The 20,894-nt window shown below is 43.9% G+C and overlaps 2 protein-coding genes across 5 annotated transcripts in view; one reads left to right on the top strand and one right to left on the bottom strand.

The window, feature by feature from the left end:
* Window positions 1–20,894, top strand: part of LOC108036368 (putative polypeptide N-acetylgalactosaminyltransferase 9) — a 61,101-nt gene that overhangs the window by 38,153 nt on the left and 2,054 nt on the right. For 3 of the 4 annotated variants that reach the window (XM_017112451.3, XM_050888295.1, XM_017112450.3), the window contains 5 exons: window positions 14,464–14,682; window positions 16,449–16,591; window positions 16,764–16,854; window positions 16,986–17,096; window positions 20,701–20,808. In XM_017112451.3, the coding sequence (XP_016967940.1) occupies window positions 14,464–14,682; window positions 16,449–16,591; window positions 16,764–16,854; window positions 16,986–17,096; window positions 20,701–20,808 (672 nt within the window). Of the gene's footprint in view, window positions 1–14,463; window positions 14,683–16,448; window positions 16,592–16,763; window positions 16,855–16,985; window positions 17,097–17,317; window positions 17,420–20,700; window positions 20,809–20,894 lie in introns of all 4 variants that reach the window. The other variant, XM_017112452.3, reaches the window with a different exon arrangement.
* Window positions 1,661–3,772, bottom strand: LOC108036369 (imaginal disk growth factor 6). Its single transcript, XM_017112453.3, has 3 exons — window positions 3,562–3,772; window positions 2,485–3,060; window positions 1,661–2,429 (listed from the first exon to the last, which is right to left on the bottom strand). Exons 1-3 carry the CDS (start codon window positions 3,695–3,697, stop codon window positions 1,777–1,779), a joined length of 1,365 nt encoding a protein of 454 aa, XP_016967942.1. The 5' UTR covers window positions 3,698–3,772; the 3' UTR covers window positions 1,661–1,776.

Raw genomic sequence — 20,894 nt, forward strand, 5'->3', positions numbered from 1 at the left:
AACCACAGCAAATAACATGAAAACTAATTCGCCTGGTTAGCACAACACCGCAGGCTGTTTAAATATGTATGTAGACGTGCATATATATATTTTCTGTGTGGCAAAGCAGTGAAAACTAATCCCCGCAACGGGGAAAAAATCTGAAATGAAACCCGTACCGGGTGCAAACGAATTCACATAGTACAGACCAGATCCCAGGGGTGGGGAGTTCGAGGGGGATTCTGCTGTGTGTGCAGGGCGTCGAAACACTAATCCAATTATTTGAGTATAAAGAGTAGCAGAAGCGGCAGCAGCAGCAGCAGCAGCTATAGTAAAAACTTACTCGATAGCGTGGCCAGGGCGTATGCGCAATATGCGCCCTAAGGCAGCCAAAGGCAACGCACACAGGGCACTCATACGCAATGTTGGCCAAAGCGTTTAACTATACATAGAGCGGCGGAATATACATAATGCAGAGTGCGCCTGAAGAGCCGAAACCCCGCAGCACGCACCCTCCATTGCCTCCTTTTTATGCCCACAAATGGTGTACCATGCCCTTGTCTCAGGGCCAAAATACAGCAGAACTTCTCTAACTCGAACGTGAGTGGAATTTAGGTCTAACTAGAAATTTATTGAAATTTGATTGAGATAAGCTTTTAGGAAACAGACGAAATAGCATAAATATAGTATAATCATCAAGCTTTTAGCTAATGTGTAATGTGAGCAAAAAGTATGGCTTGCAAGGAGTAAAGTGCAAAGTTTTCTATGTCCATGTCTGAGGTTCGCCTCATGGAAGCCCATCTGTAAATAGAAAATTGTGGGCAAAGTTTACCTTTAAAAATTGTTTAGGCTGTGCCGTATATACGCATGTGTAATGGGCCCTGTGTGGGGAAAGGTAAATGCTTTCTAATACCCCAGGAGATGGCAAGTGGTTGGGGCTGAAGGGCCACAGATAGAGCCGCTCTCATCTCGTCCATTGCACGTTTCATTTCATTTCTTTCGTTCATCCCGATTGTTGTTCCGCTTCGAGTGAGCCTTTTTATGCCTTTGTCTGCCAGTTGTTGTTGTGCCTGTGAAATCGTGCATAACACAGTGCTATACAGCATGTACCATATAGCATACAGCATGGCTGCCGGGCTCGAGTGTGTAATACGCTGCGTATGCGAAATTTTCGACGTTCTCGCTCCAATGACAAATGTTGAGCAGTCAATTCCGAGCTTTCGTTGCCGGCTTTTTGGCTTCTCGAGGGTTTGGGGGCTGTCAGCCACTCTGGTCGCTTTAATGATGGAGCCGATTACGTACTTTCTGTCAAAGTCAATTGGATTTCGGCTGTTCTTCAGAGCATAGAGTGCCTGGGGCGCAGAAGTCACAGCGAATCCATAAACATGCCCCTGTGTTTTATTGTATTGCTTATGAAAAGGGATTGTGAGGGGGAATTACTGTTGAGCATATATAAATCGATTTGTATATGAGAGCAGTAATAGGGAAAGGGAACCAGAAATGAAGGGTGCACTGAAATTTATAGAAGGTTTTAGGTAGCAAATAAAAACAAATGTTCCTGCTGACTTGTCTTCGTTATATGAACGTAATTAACCCCTATTACCCCATATATCTACATGCATTATTTAAGACTCCCCCACGCCAAACATTTAACCACCCCAGAAAACATTTACGCAAGCCATTATATGTTCTAAGGTTCGTTCTTTATGACATTTCGAATATTTATGGAACAGATACATCTTGATAAAGCACTTCTTTCACATGGTCAATTAAACATAAATCAAAGGGACTCCCAGTTTAGTTGGTCAGACGGTATTTGACCGCGCGGAGGATGGGGTACTTCTCGTTGGTGCAGAGACCTCGGAAGTCGTCGTAGGACAAGTCGAACAGGGCCACTCCACCCAGATTCTCGGTGCGCACATAGCCGGCCTTATCGGCGGCGGTATCGGGGTCCTCGAAGCTAATCCATATGCCATTATCGCCCTTCTTGTCGGCCGCCCTGTAGGCATACGATCCGAAACGCTTGGCGGGATCCTGAACCTTGGTCAAGGGGGCGTTGGCTCCCTTGAGGTAGGCATTGTTCTGGTTGGGCAGCAGAGCACAGACCTCGGGCCAGCTGTAGATGCCAGCCACCTGGGTGTTGCCTCCCACGGGAGCCTCGTCCTTGACGTCCTTGACGGGGGGAACCCCAGTGTCGCCGGAGTCATCGGTCAGTTTCCAGGGGCGACCGTAGGTGGCTACGCCCACATTGATCTTGCTGCCGGGACAGTTGTTTCGCAGCCAGTACTTCACCTGGTAGGCCACGTTGAACTCGGGGTTGCGATCGCTGAGCTCGTAGATGGGGGCGATGTAGTCGGCCACCTCGGGGTTACGCTGGGGAGTGAAGAAATCGAAGGCGCCCAGGTTCACAAAGTCCAGGTAGTTGACCACGGCGGGGATATCGTAGAACACTGTCATGAAATAATTATAATTAACTTTATAGATATTTAAAACACCATGACTTACAAGATGAGTTCACATTGGGCAGAACGGTGGTGGAGAGCAGCAGGTTGTCCGGGCGGAAGGCGTTCTTAACATCTCGCAGGAGAGCGGTGAACTGCTCCTTGTGCTCCTCGGACTTCTCGTCCACAATGGAATCCCCGGAGAAGACCTTCTTGAAGCCCTTCCACAGGCTGCCAATGCCGCTGTGCACCTTCTTGGGCTTGTTCTTGGGGAACTGCCAGGCCACGTCGAGGCCATCGAATCCGTAGGTCTTCACCAGCGAGTAGACGGTGTTCACGAAGCGAGTGCGGCCCGTGGGGCTTTCCAGCAGCTCCAGGTACTTGTTGCTCAGCTCCTTGCCGTCCTTGTCCAGGTCGATGTCCTTGTCCCCGCCCACGCTCAGCAGGATCTTGACGTTGGGGTACTTGCGCTTCAAGCGGGTCACCGTGCGGAACAGCCCCTTGCCCAGATCGAGGTCCAGCTGCTGGTTCAGACTCACCGCCTTGTTGGAGTCCCGCTCGATGCCCGCGTAGCCGTAGATCAGATAGTCGCAGAACTGCAGAGCCGGCTCCAGTTCATCGATCACCAGTTTGCCCAGACCTAGATTAAAGAGGGGATTTGCGATTAGCAGGAAGGTTCCACGCACTGGCAAAAACCCAGACCTCGGCAGATAGCACTATCATACATTTCGGGGTCCTAAATTGGTCTATTTATTAAATAAAGTATTTTACAGGCAAAAATATAATGTTAAGTTTCATAGAACTATACGGATTTTTTTCATATTTTTGTTTAAATGTAAAATAAAATGTTTTTGGTAATTCTAAATACTTGTATCCACCTTTTATGGCTCACAAACATCAAATTTATGATCAATTTAGGTTTTCCATTTATTTCGCCCCACCTTATCTCTCGCACATCCGACTTGACTAGCAAATAATATAGAAAACTAAAAAAAACCGAGTTCCAAGTATTTGTTGATAAGCTCGGTCAGTTGTTTTCGATTTCGTTTCCATCTCTTCTAATTAGCGACTTCCAGCGGAGGTTACATAACATTGAAAAGTGCAAAAATCGAATCGAAAACTAATATTTGAGTGTACCCACCTTCTTTGACGAAACTGGCGGAGTCGTAGTAGCAGACCAGGTGTTTCTTTGGCAGCTGGGACTGCGGGGGTCCCACCTTCGAGGCCTGGATGCTGGCCAGGCAGAGCGATACGATCGCTATGGCTTTGATGATCATCTTCGAGTCGCGGATTTAACTTGATTGCGTTGAGTTGTGCGCCGCTCGAGTGTCGACTTGGAACTGAAACTTGGGCCTGGCTCGGCATCCCAGCTTGTCGAAGGTTGAGACGTGGTCGTCATTGTTGTTCTTTTTTCGCTGTTGTGGGTCGAGAGCAAAGTGTGAGCTGATAAACAAAGCCAAGCTCGGCGCGATCATTAGAAATAAATACAGTGGAGATTGAATAAGGTGAAATGAGGGTCGAACATCGGTAAAAAATATGTTTGTATCTGTAGGATAATTGTCCCTTTCCTAAAAGCTTGGAAGCATTTACAATCTTCTGTAGCAGTTGCATCTTAATTTCTATAGCTAGTATGTACTGGCTTTGTTTTTTCATCACAGAAATAAGCAAAACTGTAAAAACGTTGCTCTACTGAACTACAAATATCAAAATACAAGTAGAGAGTTTGTACTTTCAATTACCTGTATGAATTCTGGGAAGACCTTTTATACTTTACTTATCATCAACCTTATTTTCATTACCCCAAACTGGTTTCAACTACTTTGCAAACCTTAAGTAATCGTGTTCATGTGAATAAACTTGAAAGCTTGTTCCTACTGTATTAATTCCAGCACATTTGCGTGGGCTGCACATGAATATGTTTAAATTTTTACGACTCGGATGTGGACAAATTTTAATTTTTTCGGATTTTTCCTTTGCTTACTTATCTGGGGCCTGTTTTCTTTTTCTGTTTGCTGTTCTTCATGAATTTTTTGTGCCATGTTTGAGCTCTTTGATTACTGCTGCTGCGCTGTTATCAATTCCCGACCCTGATTTGGGTATTTTTTGCTCTAAACCCTAAGCCAGAGTCTCTTGTTTCCATTCTTTCCTTTGTTTCCTTGGGTTCCTTTTTGGCTCTTGTTGATTTTGCTATAATTCTTGTATTTGCTCGCCCTAATCGCTGTTCAATCCACCAGCTTCGTTTTGTTCTCTGAGTCTGTCGGTCACACATGCTGATTTTCTAGTACTACAGAGAGAAAAACAAAAAATATAATTACGAAAAAGTTACATTTTAAAATGCGAAAACATATATTTTAAAATTTACTAATCTTATTTTAAGTGAGATAGAGATAGTCCTTAAAAAGTCTTTCCTTTTTATTGGGTTTTTTCTTGCACTTTTAATTCTTTTGCAGTGTAAGAGCTGTTCTTTCTTGATCTATAATTCATGTCTTAGATGTGGGTGTTTAAGCAAACGAATGCTCCATAAATTTCAGTTATACAGTCCGAGTTGCTCTTTCCGTCCATTTTCTTGCCTTTTCATCTGTCTTTGTAGGAGGGACTTGAGGAATTATTTCTGGGAATACAGTTTACACCGAAAGCAATTGGATCTGGCATCCACTTGTTTCCCCTTAGCAGCTCCACCTTTAGTTCATTTGAGCACGGAGATGTCTGCCCGCCTGAAACTCAATTATTTTTTGAGCAATTTCAATTTTTTACATTATCAATTAACAGTCTCGCTTTCATCTTTTTTTCCTGCTGTTGTGGGTGTTAATTCACCGAAAGTGGGAGAAAAAATCGGGGTTAAGCTTTGGCTTCGAAAAACCAATCACATGCACGAGCGGTTTCGGCCGAATAAAATAACTAAAAACCCGGGGCCATGGCAAAAAGGTTTCTTTTTTAGGTCGCAGGGATTTTCGTATTTTTTCCTAATTTTTCCCTTTTTGGCTGGAAGCATTTTGGTTAATTAATTTTCACCATGCGCTTTTCCGCTCAGTCAGCGCCAGCGGAATATTACTTACACATTTTCCTTGTAGTCCGCATAATTACGTGCACGTTTAACTTTTAATTGAAATGTTGTAACAAGAGTTGATGGCTGAGATAGGAGGTGGGAAAAAGGGAAAATATGGGAAAATGGGGTCGGTTTGGGGGCGAACTAGAAGCCGGGACCTGCGGGCTTGTCCTGGCAATTCACAGACCCTCATCCCCTTGCTCTTTTCTCCACTTACTGTCCCTGGCCCTGCTGGTCTGTCTATATTTCAGTTTATTATATCGAGCTAAAAGCCGGCGTTCTTTAATTAAAAGCGTAGCCAGCAGACACACTCACACACGCTTGCATTTGATATTTATGAGCGACCCCGAAGTATGCTACACTTTAGTGGATTGGAGCGGGAACGCTGGAAGGAGGCCGGCGGAGTGTTGCCTGCTTTTCGGCTGGCATTAATAATATTCCAAAATTATTACGAGCACAACCAGCAATTGAAGCCGGCTTTAACGAGCCAGAAAGGGAAAAACTGCAGCTACAGTGGAGCTTCCCCTGGGTGGAACAGAAGGCTAAAGTTTTAAAATATGTCTGTGCTTTCTACGGGCTCTATGTTTGAAATAGGTTCAAGGCATTTCAAAGATGAAAGATGAAATTAATAAGCTTTGGCATGAAATAAAATATAAATGTATACCTTATTACTTAGCTTTTTTATTTTTAAGGATCGAAAAAAAGCATTTTGGACTTGTAACACTTTGAACGAATCTTAAAAATATTTTGAAAAATGTGAAACAAATGTTAATATTAGAACCAACCAACCACTTTGTATGCTAGTAGCTTGGCATAAAATCGGGGCTATATTGAATATTGTATTTGAACTCGATTGCATTTGATTTCGACAGTCTCGACTGTAGTGCTTTCCTTCATCTCGCCGCCTTTCCCCCATAACTTTGCATATTAAGCCATGTGCAGGGGGCAAAAACCAGCACACACCAGTAAACAGAGAAAACTTTGTTGGCTGCTCGTTTGTTTCTGCTCGCCAACACACCCCCGCCCCCTTAACCCATGATAGCCGGAAAACCGCAGCAACTGCAACACCGGCAACAGCAACAAGATCGCTCTCCAATTTTCCCTCGTCGCTCGCAAGTGTATTAATTTGCACCCAATGGCGGGGCACAACGGCATTTTTCCAGGGGGTGGGAGCTGGGAAGAGGGGGTGTCTGGAAACCCCGAAAACCCGAAACTAACGACCATTTCGATGGGCGGCCGGGGGGGCGTGGCCGAAGTGATTTGTGGCCATATAAGACAGATGGAGACCAGGGCTGGCAGCCCGATGAGATGCAGATTGAGGTCCTGGCAGAAGGCGAAGCAATTTTCGCCTCAGTTCATTTCTGGAAACTAATTGGGCCAAAGTGCATTTGCGGCCTGCAATTTTCCAGCCCTGGCACTCACAACATATGCAAATCACTCACTCAGGCGCACACGAAATACACACTTCTCCGTATACTATATGTACAAAAACCGAGAACGGAGCAGGCAAATGTATCCTGTGCATGAAAGTCAGCTTACGTGGCGCATGATTTATTAAAAAACGCTCGTAAAAATGCACAGCACACTCAACGAGCACTGAAATACAAAAAAAAAAGGGTGGCAAAAAGAAACCAACACATCAAAGGCGGAACGGCAACAGTATGATAGCACCCACTATGCCGCCGCTGCAAAAATGCATGAAAAATAACTATGGAAATAAGCACAGGCACTGGCAGAAGCACTTCCAGCAGAAGCACTAAAAATAGATATGAAATTTTTAAAGCTCCCAACAGCAGCTCTTAACCCATGGCTGGCACTGCCTTTTTTCTGTCCACGCCCACGCCCCCCGCCCCCAAAGCAAACACTTAGTCGCGCATGATGAGCGCTGGGAGAGGTGGGCGTGGCGGACACATAGGGGTGCTCACTGTACACTATACATCTGGAGGGGCGATCGGCTGGGAGGCCAAATTTTCCAGACCATCCATCAACTGTCAGAGTCGGGTTCATTTTTAAGCAATTTTCGCAAACGATGCGAGGGGCTAAATTCATGCCCCCCAGATAGATGCATGAAATATATGTGAGGAGTGGGAGGACAACTATGCCATCCAAACTAGAAAAAAATTTGATGAATAAGAAAACATCATAAAAAGATTGTAATAAAGTGGCGGTTTAAAATAGCTCTTAGAGGAACTTTTCCTAAATAAGGATTTAATGGTTAATATGTAGTTATATATGTCATCTTCATAGTATTATATTATATTCTAAATATTGGTTTATCAAACTTTCTAAAGATAGAAACATTTGAATTTAATGACTTTAATGTTTACAATTGGTACACTTTCTTAGAAACAACGTTTAACAGAAATATTACTCTCTATATTAGCTGTATAATATTGAGAAAAATCTTTTTGAAATGTTTAAATCTTGATAATCGCTAGATTTATGTACCTTAAATGAAACTAATTTTTTTTTAGTGCTCGTGCCTAGTATTTGAAGCAAGTTTTCAGCAGCTTTTGTCAGCCGCAGCCCCTCGTCATTATCATGGACGCCATTGTGCATCCTCGTCGTGGCGGTCAGGACATCGGGAAATGGTGGAGCGACAGGCCATGTTTGGTTTCCATCGCCAGTTCCTGGCAGCACAATTTCGTATTATTAATTAGCTGCCATTCCGTTAGAGGGATGGGCGGAACCACTGCGACGTCATGTCCGTGGCACATTTGTTCTGGTTAGCGGCGGTGGACTACGGACTGCGGACTACGGACTTGGGCCTGGCACCCTCGGCGGTGCCACCAGCAAATTGCCAGTTAACCCAATCCAAACGAACCCAAACGGGGCTTCATTTGCATAGCGTCATTTTTGGAGAATATGTCTTAAGCCCCATTTACAGCAACTAATGGATGTGGAGCATTCTAAATGACATCCACGAAATGATAAATGTGTGAGAATTAGGGTCGTTGGATAGTAGTGGGATAAGAGTGGTTTGGTGTGAGAAGCTGCACTGTTAGATGTAGTTTTTAAACTGGCTAGGCTAGATATATTTTTGGTTGCTCCTTACAGGCAGACCAAGCCCTCCCAGAAATCTAATTTTCCTAACTGCTCCGGCAACGGATGTAAATGGGTCGAAGTAAGCGGGCCATCTGCATTTTGTTAACTGCTAATAAGTGCATATTTTCCGGCAACTCGCCGTAACGGCAAATTGCATGCATAATTTATGCAGGACTTGAGGCCAGCGTCCATATTCGCTCATCAACTGGGTGTAAGCACGTACTTAGAAGGCAGTTACCGCCCCGCCATTCCCTGACCAACTTTCCCATCCATCAGCCATCATCCGGCTGCCCATCTGCCCGTCTGCCATGCAAATTGAGCACGCGTTTCGCATAACCAAAAATTACACTTTCATCAAGTTTCGGGGGGCGGGTCCTTGGAGTTGGGAGCATTAAGAGGTGGAAAGTGGGAGGCCAGTATCCATGGACGCGGAGAGGACCAAGGTAAACGTGGTATTTTTTTCTTGGATAATGTATAATGTTCATCTTGGAGAAAAAAAATCGGTGCACAGGAAAAATATTATATTTTATGAACTTTAATAAGACATATTCACTTTTATGCGTCTAAAAGTATGCAACACTTTTAGTTAAAAGGAGTTTATTAAAAAATATGATCATCTTTATTCAGTGCATACTTTTAGAAACCATAAATCAGGTTTAAAAAATGATTTCAAAACTTTAGTGCTCTAAGCGGCACCGCCAATATGTAAATTCTTCAAATGCAAAAGAACCTTATTGTAGGCATCCTATTGGTCAATATCTGAATACTAATAGTCCCGGCTTAACTCCGAGGCAATCATTTTTCTCGGTGAAGCCCGGCCCCTTTCGCGCTGACTTAGGGCCTCAGCTTAAGAACTTAAATAACATCAGAACAAATTAAATAAGCGTGGATTTTCGGCTCGTCCTTGGGTGGGTCAAGCACGTGCTGTTGGCCAGGCTTCTGCCATTTTGACAACGTAATTTAGTAATGTCCTGGGGGCGTGGGAGGCCGAGTTGGAGGTTTCAAGTGTACTGGAAGGCGGAAAGCCTGCCAGCGAGCATTTGCCATTTTCTTTTAATTTTCCGACAGTTAAGCTGCCCCTCTTGCGCGTTCCACGCTGGCAGATTTTACTGCTTAATACGCAAAGTTGCACTTTGGTTTTTATTGCACTTGGTCCAGGGACCAGGATCCTCTAAGGCCTCCAGGACCTCGCGCCAGGATGCGCTGCGTACTGAAAGCGTACAAAGTTTTGTGCACGCGCTTTCGCGCCTGGAAATCGCTGCTGCGCTTTATTACAGCCCCCTTGCTGCCAGGGGCGCAGCCAGAAAGGGGTTCTAAAAGGATTTAGGCGAAGGGAAATGGTGAAAGACTTAAGCCAGCTTTTGTTATCGTAAATCCCTTCTTAGAAGCTCGGAAAGGAAGCTTGGGTAGTAGAATTATATATAAGTATCAATCGCAGACAACGAAACATCTTGGAGGTTATATAAGACGTTAGCTTTTTTAATGGTATTATATCTTATTTTAGCTTAAACTTTAAATTATATTTGAACTTCACATAAGGGATAGAACTATGGGCTTCAAGATGAAACCTCAAGAGATACAGGTACAAGTACTCCGCCCCTGTGTTTTTTATATCCCTCTTCCATGGTAAGGGTGTTGGCCAAAGGGTTTTAGAGGGGGTTTGGGGCGGTTAAGCATTCGCTAACAGTCCAGTGAACCGGTAATCAAAGCAAAATCAGCAGAGCTCTGAAGCAACTTTTTTATGCTAATTTTTACCTTAACCTGCTGCTCGCCGTTTTGTGTGTATGTGTGTGCTCGCTACATTAAACATTTAAATACGTTTTTAAGCAGCCTGATTCCTTTGCGAGCTGCCTGGTGAGTGGGTTAAGCTGGGCTCAAAAGAACGGAAGGTATTGCCGGCACAGCACTCGAGCAATAAGCCAAATTGTACCTCGCAGATACATCCACGCAGACGCCTGGCTACTTATCCCAATTCCACTTTTATTTCCACTTCCACTTCCACTTACACTTCCCCAACTTTTCAGTCGCCCATTGACCTGAAGCCCTCCTCAACTATTAACTTTGGCGAAGATTGCGACTTTTTGGTGCTTGACTCGAAATGCAAATAGCAAGCCGAGCGTATGAAGCCCTCGACTGTGCCCCGCTAAGTTGCCACTTTGCCATCTCACAGATACTGCATGTATCCTGTAGCGCGTTTCCTGTATCCTGTATGCGCTAACCATGTGTGTACGAGTGTTTGGAGTGCCGCCCTCCTTTGGGGGCGTGGCGCGGCCCAAGCACTTGTCAAAGTCAACTTCACTTTATGTCAAGCAGCGTTATATTCATTTTTTCTGCGCGTGTCTCTCTTCCCAGCGACAACGTCTTCTTTTTTCGAGCATTACATATAAGCACTCACAGGGTAGCAGAGAGCCCATTAATCAGAGGGGAAGAATGTTGTACTAACGGGTTGAAACAACTTAAGAAAAAATTGTGAGTAATGGATGGAAATCTGTGTAACACACTAGGTGCCTAAAATTATGCAACAATATATTTTAACGTTAGTACGTGAACATAGACGAATAACCCTAAATTATTTCATACTTTTAGGCACAAAGATTAATTATATATCTTTAATTGTTTTTTATGAAAATATGATTTAGGGTATTTACCCAGTAGTGTTCCCTTCTATCTCATTTTTAAGACATTATCATCGCCTGGTGCCTCCTGGATCGCTGCCTGCTGTGAGCTAAGAGACCCATCGGCACTTCGTGCGTGCCTAGAGGGTGGGAATCCAGGTTCACCCATCCTTGAAACATCCTTGGAACCACCATCACGCCCCCAGGCTCCTCTGACATTTACGATATTCCTGGGCATATTTTTTCGGCTCCCCCTGCCGCTCCACGTGACTGTTTTATTTGATGTTAATGTGGATATGTTGATGCCGCTCCCGCTGAAGAGGTTTTACGGCCGAAGGAATGTGGGCTTGTTGCTGTTGGGTTTTCTAGGGCGTCTTTTGGGCCTGAAAGCCACAGCAGGTTAGCACATTATTCACAAAGCCAGGCCTTTAAAGCCCCGACCACATTCTGAGGTTTCGCCTGCTTAATTTGCGGCCGTGCTGATCCGAAAAGGCACCCAACGCCCTTCATTGCTCTTCATAAAGTGTGTCACACACTTTAACCATTATGAATGCCCGGTGATTTATTTTGATATCCAAATATGCCAAGTGCATGAGAAATGGGCCCAAGTTACTTTTGACGTTTTGTCATTTTAAGCTCTATGTCCCCGTACCGGATTTTCCATTTTCCTTTCGCTTGCTGCTTATGCGACTCTCTGGACAAATTGATTGTTCTTGGCCATGAATCTTTATTCAAACAAGTTAGCTCAAGTGGGCCTCTTGGCAGGATTAGGGACAAATACATTTCCATGGAGAAAAAGCAACGTAAAAATACAACTGGCTTGTGGTAATTTATTTTGTAGCTTTGTTGTGGAACTTGCGGCTTTAATGGTCGATTGAAAAAATATTTTCCCGCTGAAATGTAAAACCGTTGATTTATTTCAGCTTGCCATTATAATAGGCACTTTGCTTTGTTTCAAGCAAACAATTAAAAAAGCAATTACTTTGTGTTATATTTTTAATGATTGGCTTGCAAAAAACCTTTTATCAACACTTTAAATATGTAATTTGCATAATTAAAATTAATTATTTTTGTTTACAAATAAGCGATGGTTTTGTATAAGAATTTTACAATCTGCCGAAGGTCAGCGACATGGATCTCTTATTGATAGCTGTGGCGGTTTAATTTAAAAATTTAAATGCCAACTTTCTTCTGATTTTCCTGCTTTTCCCGCACCCACAAATCGCCACATGACACGGCCATAAAAATTGCGTTTATTTGCCCGCTTTTAAATCATTTAAGCTGCATTATATGCAGCCAATGGCAAACACACAAATGCGGGCCAGCGGGAAAATGGGAAAATTCAGGGGATGTGGGTAAGGGGTGAGGGGGTAAGAGGGCTTGGAAAAGCGAAAAGTTCTGCCGCGTTGTTTGCACAAACAGCAAGTGCAACTGCTGCAGCGGCGGCAGCACGCTTCACTCATATTTTCGTGTATATTTATTTATTCTGCTCTGCATTTTATTTCATTTCAGTTTATTTTCGCTCAGGCGAAACTTTTTTTATTTGAATGCATATAAATATATACATTTTTTTTTATGACTTTTACTTCCATTTCCCGAGCGGAGAAAGCGGAAGGGAAAAACGGATACACACACAGGAAAAGCGTAAAAAAGAAAACAGTTTCTGGTGTGGGTTGTAACAATAAAGGAATCTTTTTACACTCGCATGCAGAAAACCAGGGCTGCAGCCCCCCGGAACCACCTTGAAGCTTTTCACTTTTGCTATTTGTTCTGTCACTTCCGGTGGCAACAAAAAATGGCCGCCCGCATCCCAGTAAAAGTTTTGCCGCCCCTTCCCGCCGTTTTCCACAGTAGCAACCCCCCCCCCCTTTTTGGTGCGTTTCGCATATTTGTCCACATTGTAGTGCCTGTCCCTTTAGTTTTGAACCCCCTTTGCGCGCCCTCTTTGGAAAGCCCCTGCAGGCGTTTATTAAATGTCACACTGCGAATTTTCCGACGGACCTTAACCCCTGCCCTGCGGGATTTTCCGCCGCAAAGGACAATGGCACTTGTCGCGTTTGGAGATTTCACTTTGTTGTCCGGCGAAATCGGACGGATATTTTTTTGGGGCTTCCCTATACTTCTTGTTGACTTTAAGTCACACGTTTTTAGTTGTCTTTCACTCATCCTGGCATCGCTTTCCCCCGCTTTTCCCATTTTCCCGCCATTTCCCTTGGGGCCTTGCCATGACAATTACATTTATTTTGCCATTTTCCTTTTTAAGTTTGTCAGCGTTTTTTCGTTTTATTTTTTCCCTCGTGAAACTCAATTGCTTGTCCTGCAACTGTATCTGTTGATTTAGCCAACCTCATGACTGTATCCTTTTGGCCTTTGCCACGCTGCGTATACGCAATAATTACCGATGGCTCCGTCGCATATTCCGCATTGTTTGGCAATAACGCAAATTATTATGATGTCTCCCCAGCGAGCAATCCATTAAAGTAATTGCAATCACAATAAATATATTTGTGAATAAAAATACGCGTTTCCAGTTAATTTATTAATAATTGCGCCACAATTAATACCCTGGCTGAAGACCTTTTATGGTGTGTCGGTAGATATTATCGAAAGAAATATATGTTGAATGGAACTCAACTCGGCTAAAATTAATCTGTCTGGTCATTAATTTTAATTAAGACCCAACAAACTTTTAGTTCAATTTTCGTTAAGGTCTTATATCACAGGAAAAACAAAAACTGTATTTCGCTATTAAGAGTCACTTTTTATTTAAACTCTTATTTATTTTATTACACAGAAATGCACAAAGCACAATCGCAAACCAATGGCCAACTTTATTTATTTTTAATTATTTTATAACATCTGGCTGCTGGCATAAATACAAGTGCAAACACAGCAGAAAAGCAGAAGCAGGGATGCCAAATATTAAATTGCACTGCAAAACAGAATGTAGTTCTGCAATTAAATGCTGGCAAAAGCAAAATCCAGGGCCCTGGACCCAATATTCAATTACACCGAAATGCTCTGTGGAGGTGTGAAAGAGATAGCCCTTGGAAAATGAAAATGTTGTACTAAATAAAGCGTAGCCTCAAGTATTTTTGTGGCAAGCTGTTGAAAGTAAGCAAAAAAGGTAGCAAACTTTGTGCCTCCCAAAGAGACTAGGGGATTGGGAGTGGGAAATGTGTGGGTGGCTGGCTGCGAAAAGTTTGCCCAGGTGCTCAGGTTCTCTGCCACTTGTGGCACCTCCTCCTGGGTGTTTATCTCTGGCTCGGCGCTGCCGAGTATCAATTAGCCAAATGAAATTCCCCCTACCAACGGCGTTTCCTGCTTCCTTTTCCAGAGCACCGCCGAACCCGTCTACTCGCCCACAATGGCCGGCGGACTCTTCTCCATCGACCGGGAGTTCTTCGATCGACTGGGCACCTATGACTCGGGCTTCGACATCTGGGGCGGCGAGAATCTGGAGCTGTCCTTCAAGACCTGGATGTGCGGTGGCACCTTGGAGATAGTGCCCTGCTCCCACGTGGGCCACATTTTCCGGAAACGTTCGCCGTACAAGGTAAGTGCTGCAGATCAATTATGGAAAAGAAGCCCCAACCAAAGCGAAACGAAAATGGCAAATCACTGAGGACAGACCGAAAGCCAATGCCGATAGACAGTGCCCGTTGCTCATTAAGGAACGGCAGCAGTGGGTCCACTGGAATTTAAAACTCTTAGCCAACATGTGTGGGCAGCCTCAGGACCAGTTACCAGTCCGGTCCAGAGCTTCGTGTTTGGTCAACAGTGGCCCAATCCGTCTGCTCCCGCTCCCCGCTCCCTGCTCCCGGCTCCCGGCTCCCGGCTCCCGGCTCCTCCTCTTTGTCGAATGGCAGCCGCAGAGCAGCAACATGGCACACATGGCACAGACACGGGCCACACAGACCCACTGACATGGACATGCAATGCGGCTGTCTTTGCAACATGGTGTGCGAGGATGAGGCTGTGGGGGTGGGTTTATGGACCCCCCCTCCCCCCCCCCCCCAAACAAACCATCCATTATTCCCCTAGATCTTCCCATTTTGGGCCAGCTTCAATTATCAACGGTTTACGCTTGACAAAAGTTTGGCAACTGTTTTGATGTCAATGGCGTAACCCACCGCACACGAGAGCCCGAGTTCTGCTGGAGTGGAACCAACCAATTGGACACCTGCCAGATCCCAGGGGAGTTGGTTGTCCCTTCGATAATCACCAGTAGGGAAAAATTAAAGGAGAGGTGTATCGATGTAGAGGAATACTATTTAAAATATTAGCTATAAGGTATTAAAAATATACTAAAATATAGGATTAAAAGTCTCAGTTTGATTTTTTTTTGATATTGTTAAAAACTATAGGTAGTTAATTTAAGGCCTGATCTTTAGGGTTATCTCAATCGCTTAAAATATTTCATAGTACTTACCTAATATTTTCAAAAACCTATAAATCATTATTTGATTGCAATTTATTTTTAAAAAGTCATTAGTACAACTCATTTTCAACGAATAGGAAATACATTTCGGCTAAAATGAAACTAATTTAATAGCGAAATGCTTTTGCAATTACCGTGTCGCACACTAAACCGGCCAAATAGTGTCACTTAATTACAGACAGGGAGGATTGAAATCTAATAAAACCCAAATCCAATCAAATAGATCAATTTAAGCACCTAAAACCATATGTAGACGCATTACTATAATGAAATTCACCCGACGGAAAATGATAAACAAAGCAGAACAATTCAATAGGATAATCTGCAGGCATGGAATAGCAACAGATCGGTGCATTATTTCGAGTTACGGCGATTTCAATAAATGTCAGGTGCAGGCCCTGGGAAAACTTTCCCTTCCAGGAATTTTCCTGCTGTGCGAGAATGTCTGGGAATTCGGCAGGGGAACACAGACACCTGTACGGCGAACACATAAACACAAAACAGGACACACAACAGGCGGGCATTGTTCGGGCTTGGCGACAAGGGGCTGAAAGGGCCAAGCGGGGTGGCCAAGACAGATGGCCAGTTGGCCGGGCACAACCGCAAAAGGGCTGAGGCTGAGAGCTGGCTGCCGGAGCCACCTAATGCCACTAAGCAAAAGCTACTCATTCAGGTAATTAGGCTTTGTTGTCCACTCCGCTCGGTGCCCCCGTCCTGCGGCCGTCTCCATTCGACTCTGTTTGCTGACCAAATATTTCCATTGACTCCGGCACCGGCACCGGCAGTCACTGATTGCGCCATGCCCCACCCCGTGGCCACCTGCCATTGGACCACCCATTCCACCACCCACTCACGGCCACTCCGGTTCCCTTCAATTGCAGTGGCGTTCGGGCGTGAATGTGCTGAAGAAGAACTCCGTGCGGCTGGCCGAAGTTTGGATGGATGAGTACTCGCAGTACTACTACCACCGCATCGGCAACGACAAGGGCGACTGGGGCGACGTCAGCGATCGCAGGAAGCTCCGGTAAGTGGATTCCAAGTCATACAATCATACAAGATATTGAATTATGATAAATACCTAAAATTGTATGGCAAATTTACTCATTCCTGTTTTAAAATACAGTAGAGCCTACCTCTGTAAAATCGAAGTGACTGGCTCATCGATTAAATTGTAAATAATCTTTATTCCCTCCCAGTAACGATCTCAAGTGCAAAAGCTTCAAGTGGTATCTGGACAACATTTACCCCGAACTCTTCATTCCCGGCGATTCGGTGGCCCATGGAGAGGTAAGTTTTCCGATTCGCATTGCCTTCTTAACCCCTCCCCAAAGCAAGACCCCAACCCTGGACCAGACCCACATCCAATTCCAAAGCTAACGAGAACAAACGACAACCCATAAACACAACTCCATCCACAGATAAGAAACCTAGGTTATGGCGGTCGCACCTGCCTGGACGCACCTGCCGGCAAGAAGCACCAGAAGAAGGCCGTGGGCACGTACCCCTGCCATCGGCAGGGAGGAAACCAGGTTTGTGAAGCCGAGGCGGCAGCCTGCGACCGCCACAAACTCCGTCCAGCCCAAGAAAACCGCACAAGGAACCATTTTCCACTCTCTTCTCGTACTACTAAAATCAGTGCCCCCAAACTAATCTCTCTAATCTCTGGCGATTGGGTGTTACTTCCCCTATAAGATCTCATTCCTTGAACAGCTGTTAGATGGATCCGCTTTATAGTGAACTTAATTTACAGATGGCCAACGTGCCCAGCGGCATGTGCCTGGATGCGAAAGAAAAATCCGAAGAGGATACGCCGGTCTCCATATATGAGTGCCATGGCCAAGGAGGAAATCAGGTATCCACCTCCATGTCCACATCCTCAGAACTCTAAACTTTGAACTCTGATTTCTGAGCTCTGAAAGGAGGAGGCGACGATTCAGAGTCCCTGATTCCCCATTTCTCGATCTCGTTGCTTGAGGGATTCTTTTCCTTATGGGTGCTCTGCTTTGTTTTTTAATCTTTCTATTTTGATTTGATGCTTTTAATGTTGGTTTTTTTAAATTGGCTTTTTGTTAATCTTCCGCTTGCTTTATTAACTCCGGCCTTAACCCCAAAACAGTTTTACACCCGACAGTTTACTTATACCAGTCATATCACATAACATCATCAATGCTTAACCAATTTGGCAAAAGGTTCAACTATAGTTTGATAAGTCCTAAATCACCCAGTTGAATTCAGAAACCTTCTTAGAATACACATTATTTGAACTTCTTTTAAAGAACCTACATCTACTTTTTAATTTTACCGGCTTGTTGTTTTTAACTAACTGATTGTAAGCGATCAGTACAATACTCTTAGGCACACCTTCTTAAAAGCTTATTTATAGATGCTGACTTAAACTATAATTTGTTCCACTTATGTCTCTTAACACTTTACTTTTTTCGTTAGTGCTAAACTTTACTAAATAAATGTTTCCTTAAATTCTCGTAGTTAAAACACAATAACCCAAAATTCTTCAGCTAATTTCTTAAATTTTGATTGTTCGAAAAGTTGTCCCCAGTATTTTGTTTTTGATTTTTGATGCCCGTTGGGAAGTCCCCTCAAAAAGGTGTTTTTTCCTAAGAAAACTGACAACAATAATATTTTTGTCGTTGTTAACTTTTCCCCTTGTGAATGTCCTGCGGTTTTAGCACTAATTTTGACGGAGTTTGTGGCTACAATAACAAATATCTGTAGAGAACATAAATAATTTGGATTTATTGCTCTTCGGCAACCAATTCATATTCAATTTATTTGCCTAGTATAAGTGAAGGTATTTATCAATAAAAGTTGCCAAGTGAAATTGCATTGACAATTTGACAGTTTTACAGGATGCATACAAGCGCGCCAACAACACACACAGAAACACACTCTTGCATATTTTTGGGGATTTATGCCATGTCACAGAAATTAATTAAAACGCAATCATAAATAAAATGCCGCATGATAAATCATTTACATGGCATTGGCTTTGGCTTCAGCTTTTACATTTTTTTATGCATTCGGCCAGGCAAAATAAAACCAAGCACAATCATAATAAAAATACTACAGAATGGTAAACAAAAAAGCTTTAGTCACAAGTATTTTGAACTACAATAAAGAAACAAACAACACAAATGCAAGTAAATGAACTGCAACAATAGAACCCTTCACAGACCCACACGACCTGACACCAAAAGTTGGAGAAAAGGTATTACTAAGGGTCAGCACTGGGAGGTACCCCTTAAATAATAATACTTTATTGGTTGTGTAACATATACTATATTATGAACTGTTTTAACTTGTGTTTAAAAATCATAAAACCAACTAATTTACATAGTTTAAATAGTTATTTTAAAACATAATAATAAAAGTACTTGACTGGGTACTTTTATTTTTAAACATACATCAGACACTTGCTCCTTACAACTACTGGGTATCAAAACAGGCCGAGATACTTTCCCGCTCTCACAGATACTGTGTGCACTGCGGATGTGTAGGGATATTGTATATTCAACATTTAAAATGGGGGAAAAGTGTTGACCTCGTTCCGCTTGCTCTGAAATCGCCCCAGACAGACAACTGCCACGCCCACTGCCCTCGCCCCTCGCACGGACACACACACACACACAGTGCTACAAAGTGGAAGCCGCATTTAAAGGGGGAAAGTACGAAAAGATTTACCCAAATGTTTGTTTGCACTCGGAAATGCGGCTAAAATAATCAACATTTGCCAGGCAGAAATACGGACGTGTGGGTGCGCTTTCGCTTTTTGCACGCAAATTTTAATTTCGCACATCGTAAAATTTAGCCAGCCAAAAAGGGATATAAAACACTTTTGAGTGCCGCGTCAAAGAATAGCTCCGCACACAAAAAAGGCGGTGGGATGGGTTGGGTGGTCAAAACGCGGTGTCAGTAGGACTGTCCACATAATGGAAGTACTCCTCTCATGTGGAAAAAACGCGTCTAGGCTAGCAAAAATATTTTTCGCCAGCCCGCAAACAAATTTGTTCAGTCGTTGTACAGAAATGGAGCTAAATAAAAAACACTAGATAAAAACTGGGGAGTGGTAAAAAACGTAATTAAAAACGCATCTCGCGCACACACAGAAAACGCAATACAAGCGCGGGGAGAAAGCAGAAGGGGGGAAAGCGATGATAAAAGAAATGCAAATTGAGACCGCCAAGGACGCAAGTTAGGAGACAAGGGGGCGGCGGTGGGTGGGCTGTAAGCCTAAACAATGAGCGGGGATGAACACGAAGTGTAATCGGTGCAAAGGGAAAGTCCTTGGGCGGCCGGTGAAAGTGTGCATTAGGCTGGATACGCCGATTGCAGTTGGATAACCACAAGACACAGCTTTCTAGAAATATATAGCTTACTAGAATTATATAGCTAAAGAAGGAATAATAATAATAATTAAAACCTCTAAAAATGCTTTCATTTTGTAGTACAAAATAATAAATTAAAATTAAACTTTAACAAAACAGGCCTTTCTGCCAGTTTTAACAACCAAAACGGTACGTTAAGCACGGAGTCCTTGAATCTGCCCTAATTGCACCGGTCATTCAATATCAGTAATTATTCATGGTACCAAGCCCCCCGAAAACCCTCCGCCCTGCTGACCAATCTCATCATTATTCCAGTCCCGGCATCATTATAAACAAAATAAAGAAGGGGCTCCATCCGGCGGGCGGGGCGGAAACGGAAATGGTAACACAAAATGGCGGCTGGTCACGACCTCCCAGCGCCAAAAAGGGGGCGCGCGAGTGCAGGGGGCGTGGCAGGAGCAGGGCAAACAATGGCAATTTCAGTCACCAGCAGAATCCGAGCCGAGCTCAGGCCATCTGGCATTGGCAACGTGTTTTAAATTATAAATAATCATGGCCATCGAGTTTCAGACAAAACCCAGACTCACCCACACAGACAACCACACAAAGGCGCACTCCAACACACTCACAGTCACACAGAGCGAGCTGCTTTTTGGCATTTAATTGAATAAAACATTAGTGTGTAATAAGTTGTGCGCTTGTAGCCCTGGAAAACTTTTGGCAACTGGCAAACTCATTCCCGCCCGCCCTTACAATTTAAACTAATGTGTGTTTCCCTCGATTTCCCCAGTACTGGATGCTCAGCAAGGCGGGCGAAATCCGACGCGACGACTCCTGTCTCGACTACGCCGGCAAGGATGTGACGCTCTTCGGCTGCCACGGAGGCAAAGGAAATCAGGTGAGTGGATGATATATGTATAGGGGTGGAGCAGGAGCGCCACTTCGAAAGGAGGCGTACAATAAAAATATTATGTTTAAGTGCGA

The sequence above is a fragment of the Drosophila biarmipes genome, chromosome 2R (genome assembly GCF_025231255.1).
Source record: "Drosophila biarmipes strain raj3 chromosome 2R, RU_DBia_V1.1, whole genome shotgun sequence".
Lineage (NCBI taxonomy): Eukaryota > Metazoa > Arthropoda > Insecta > Diptera > Drosophilidae > Drosophila > Drosophila biarmipes.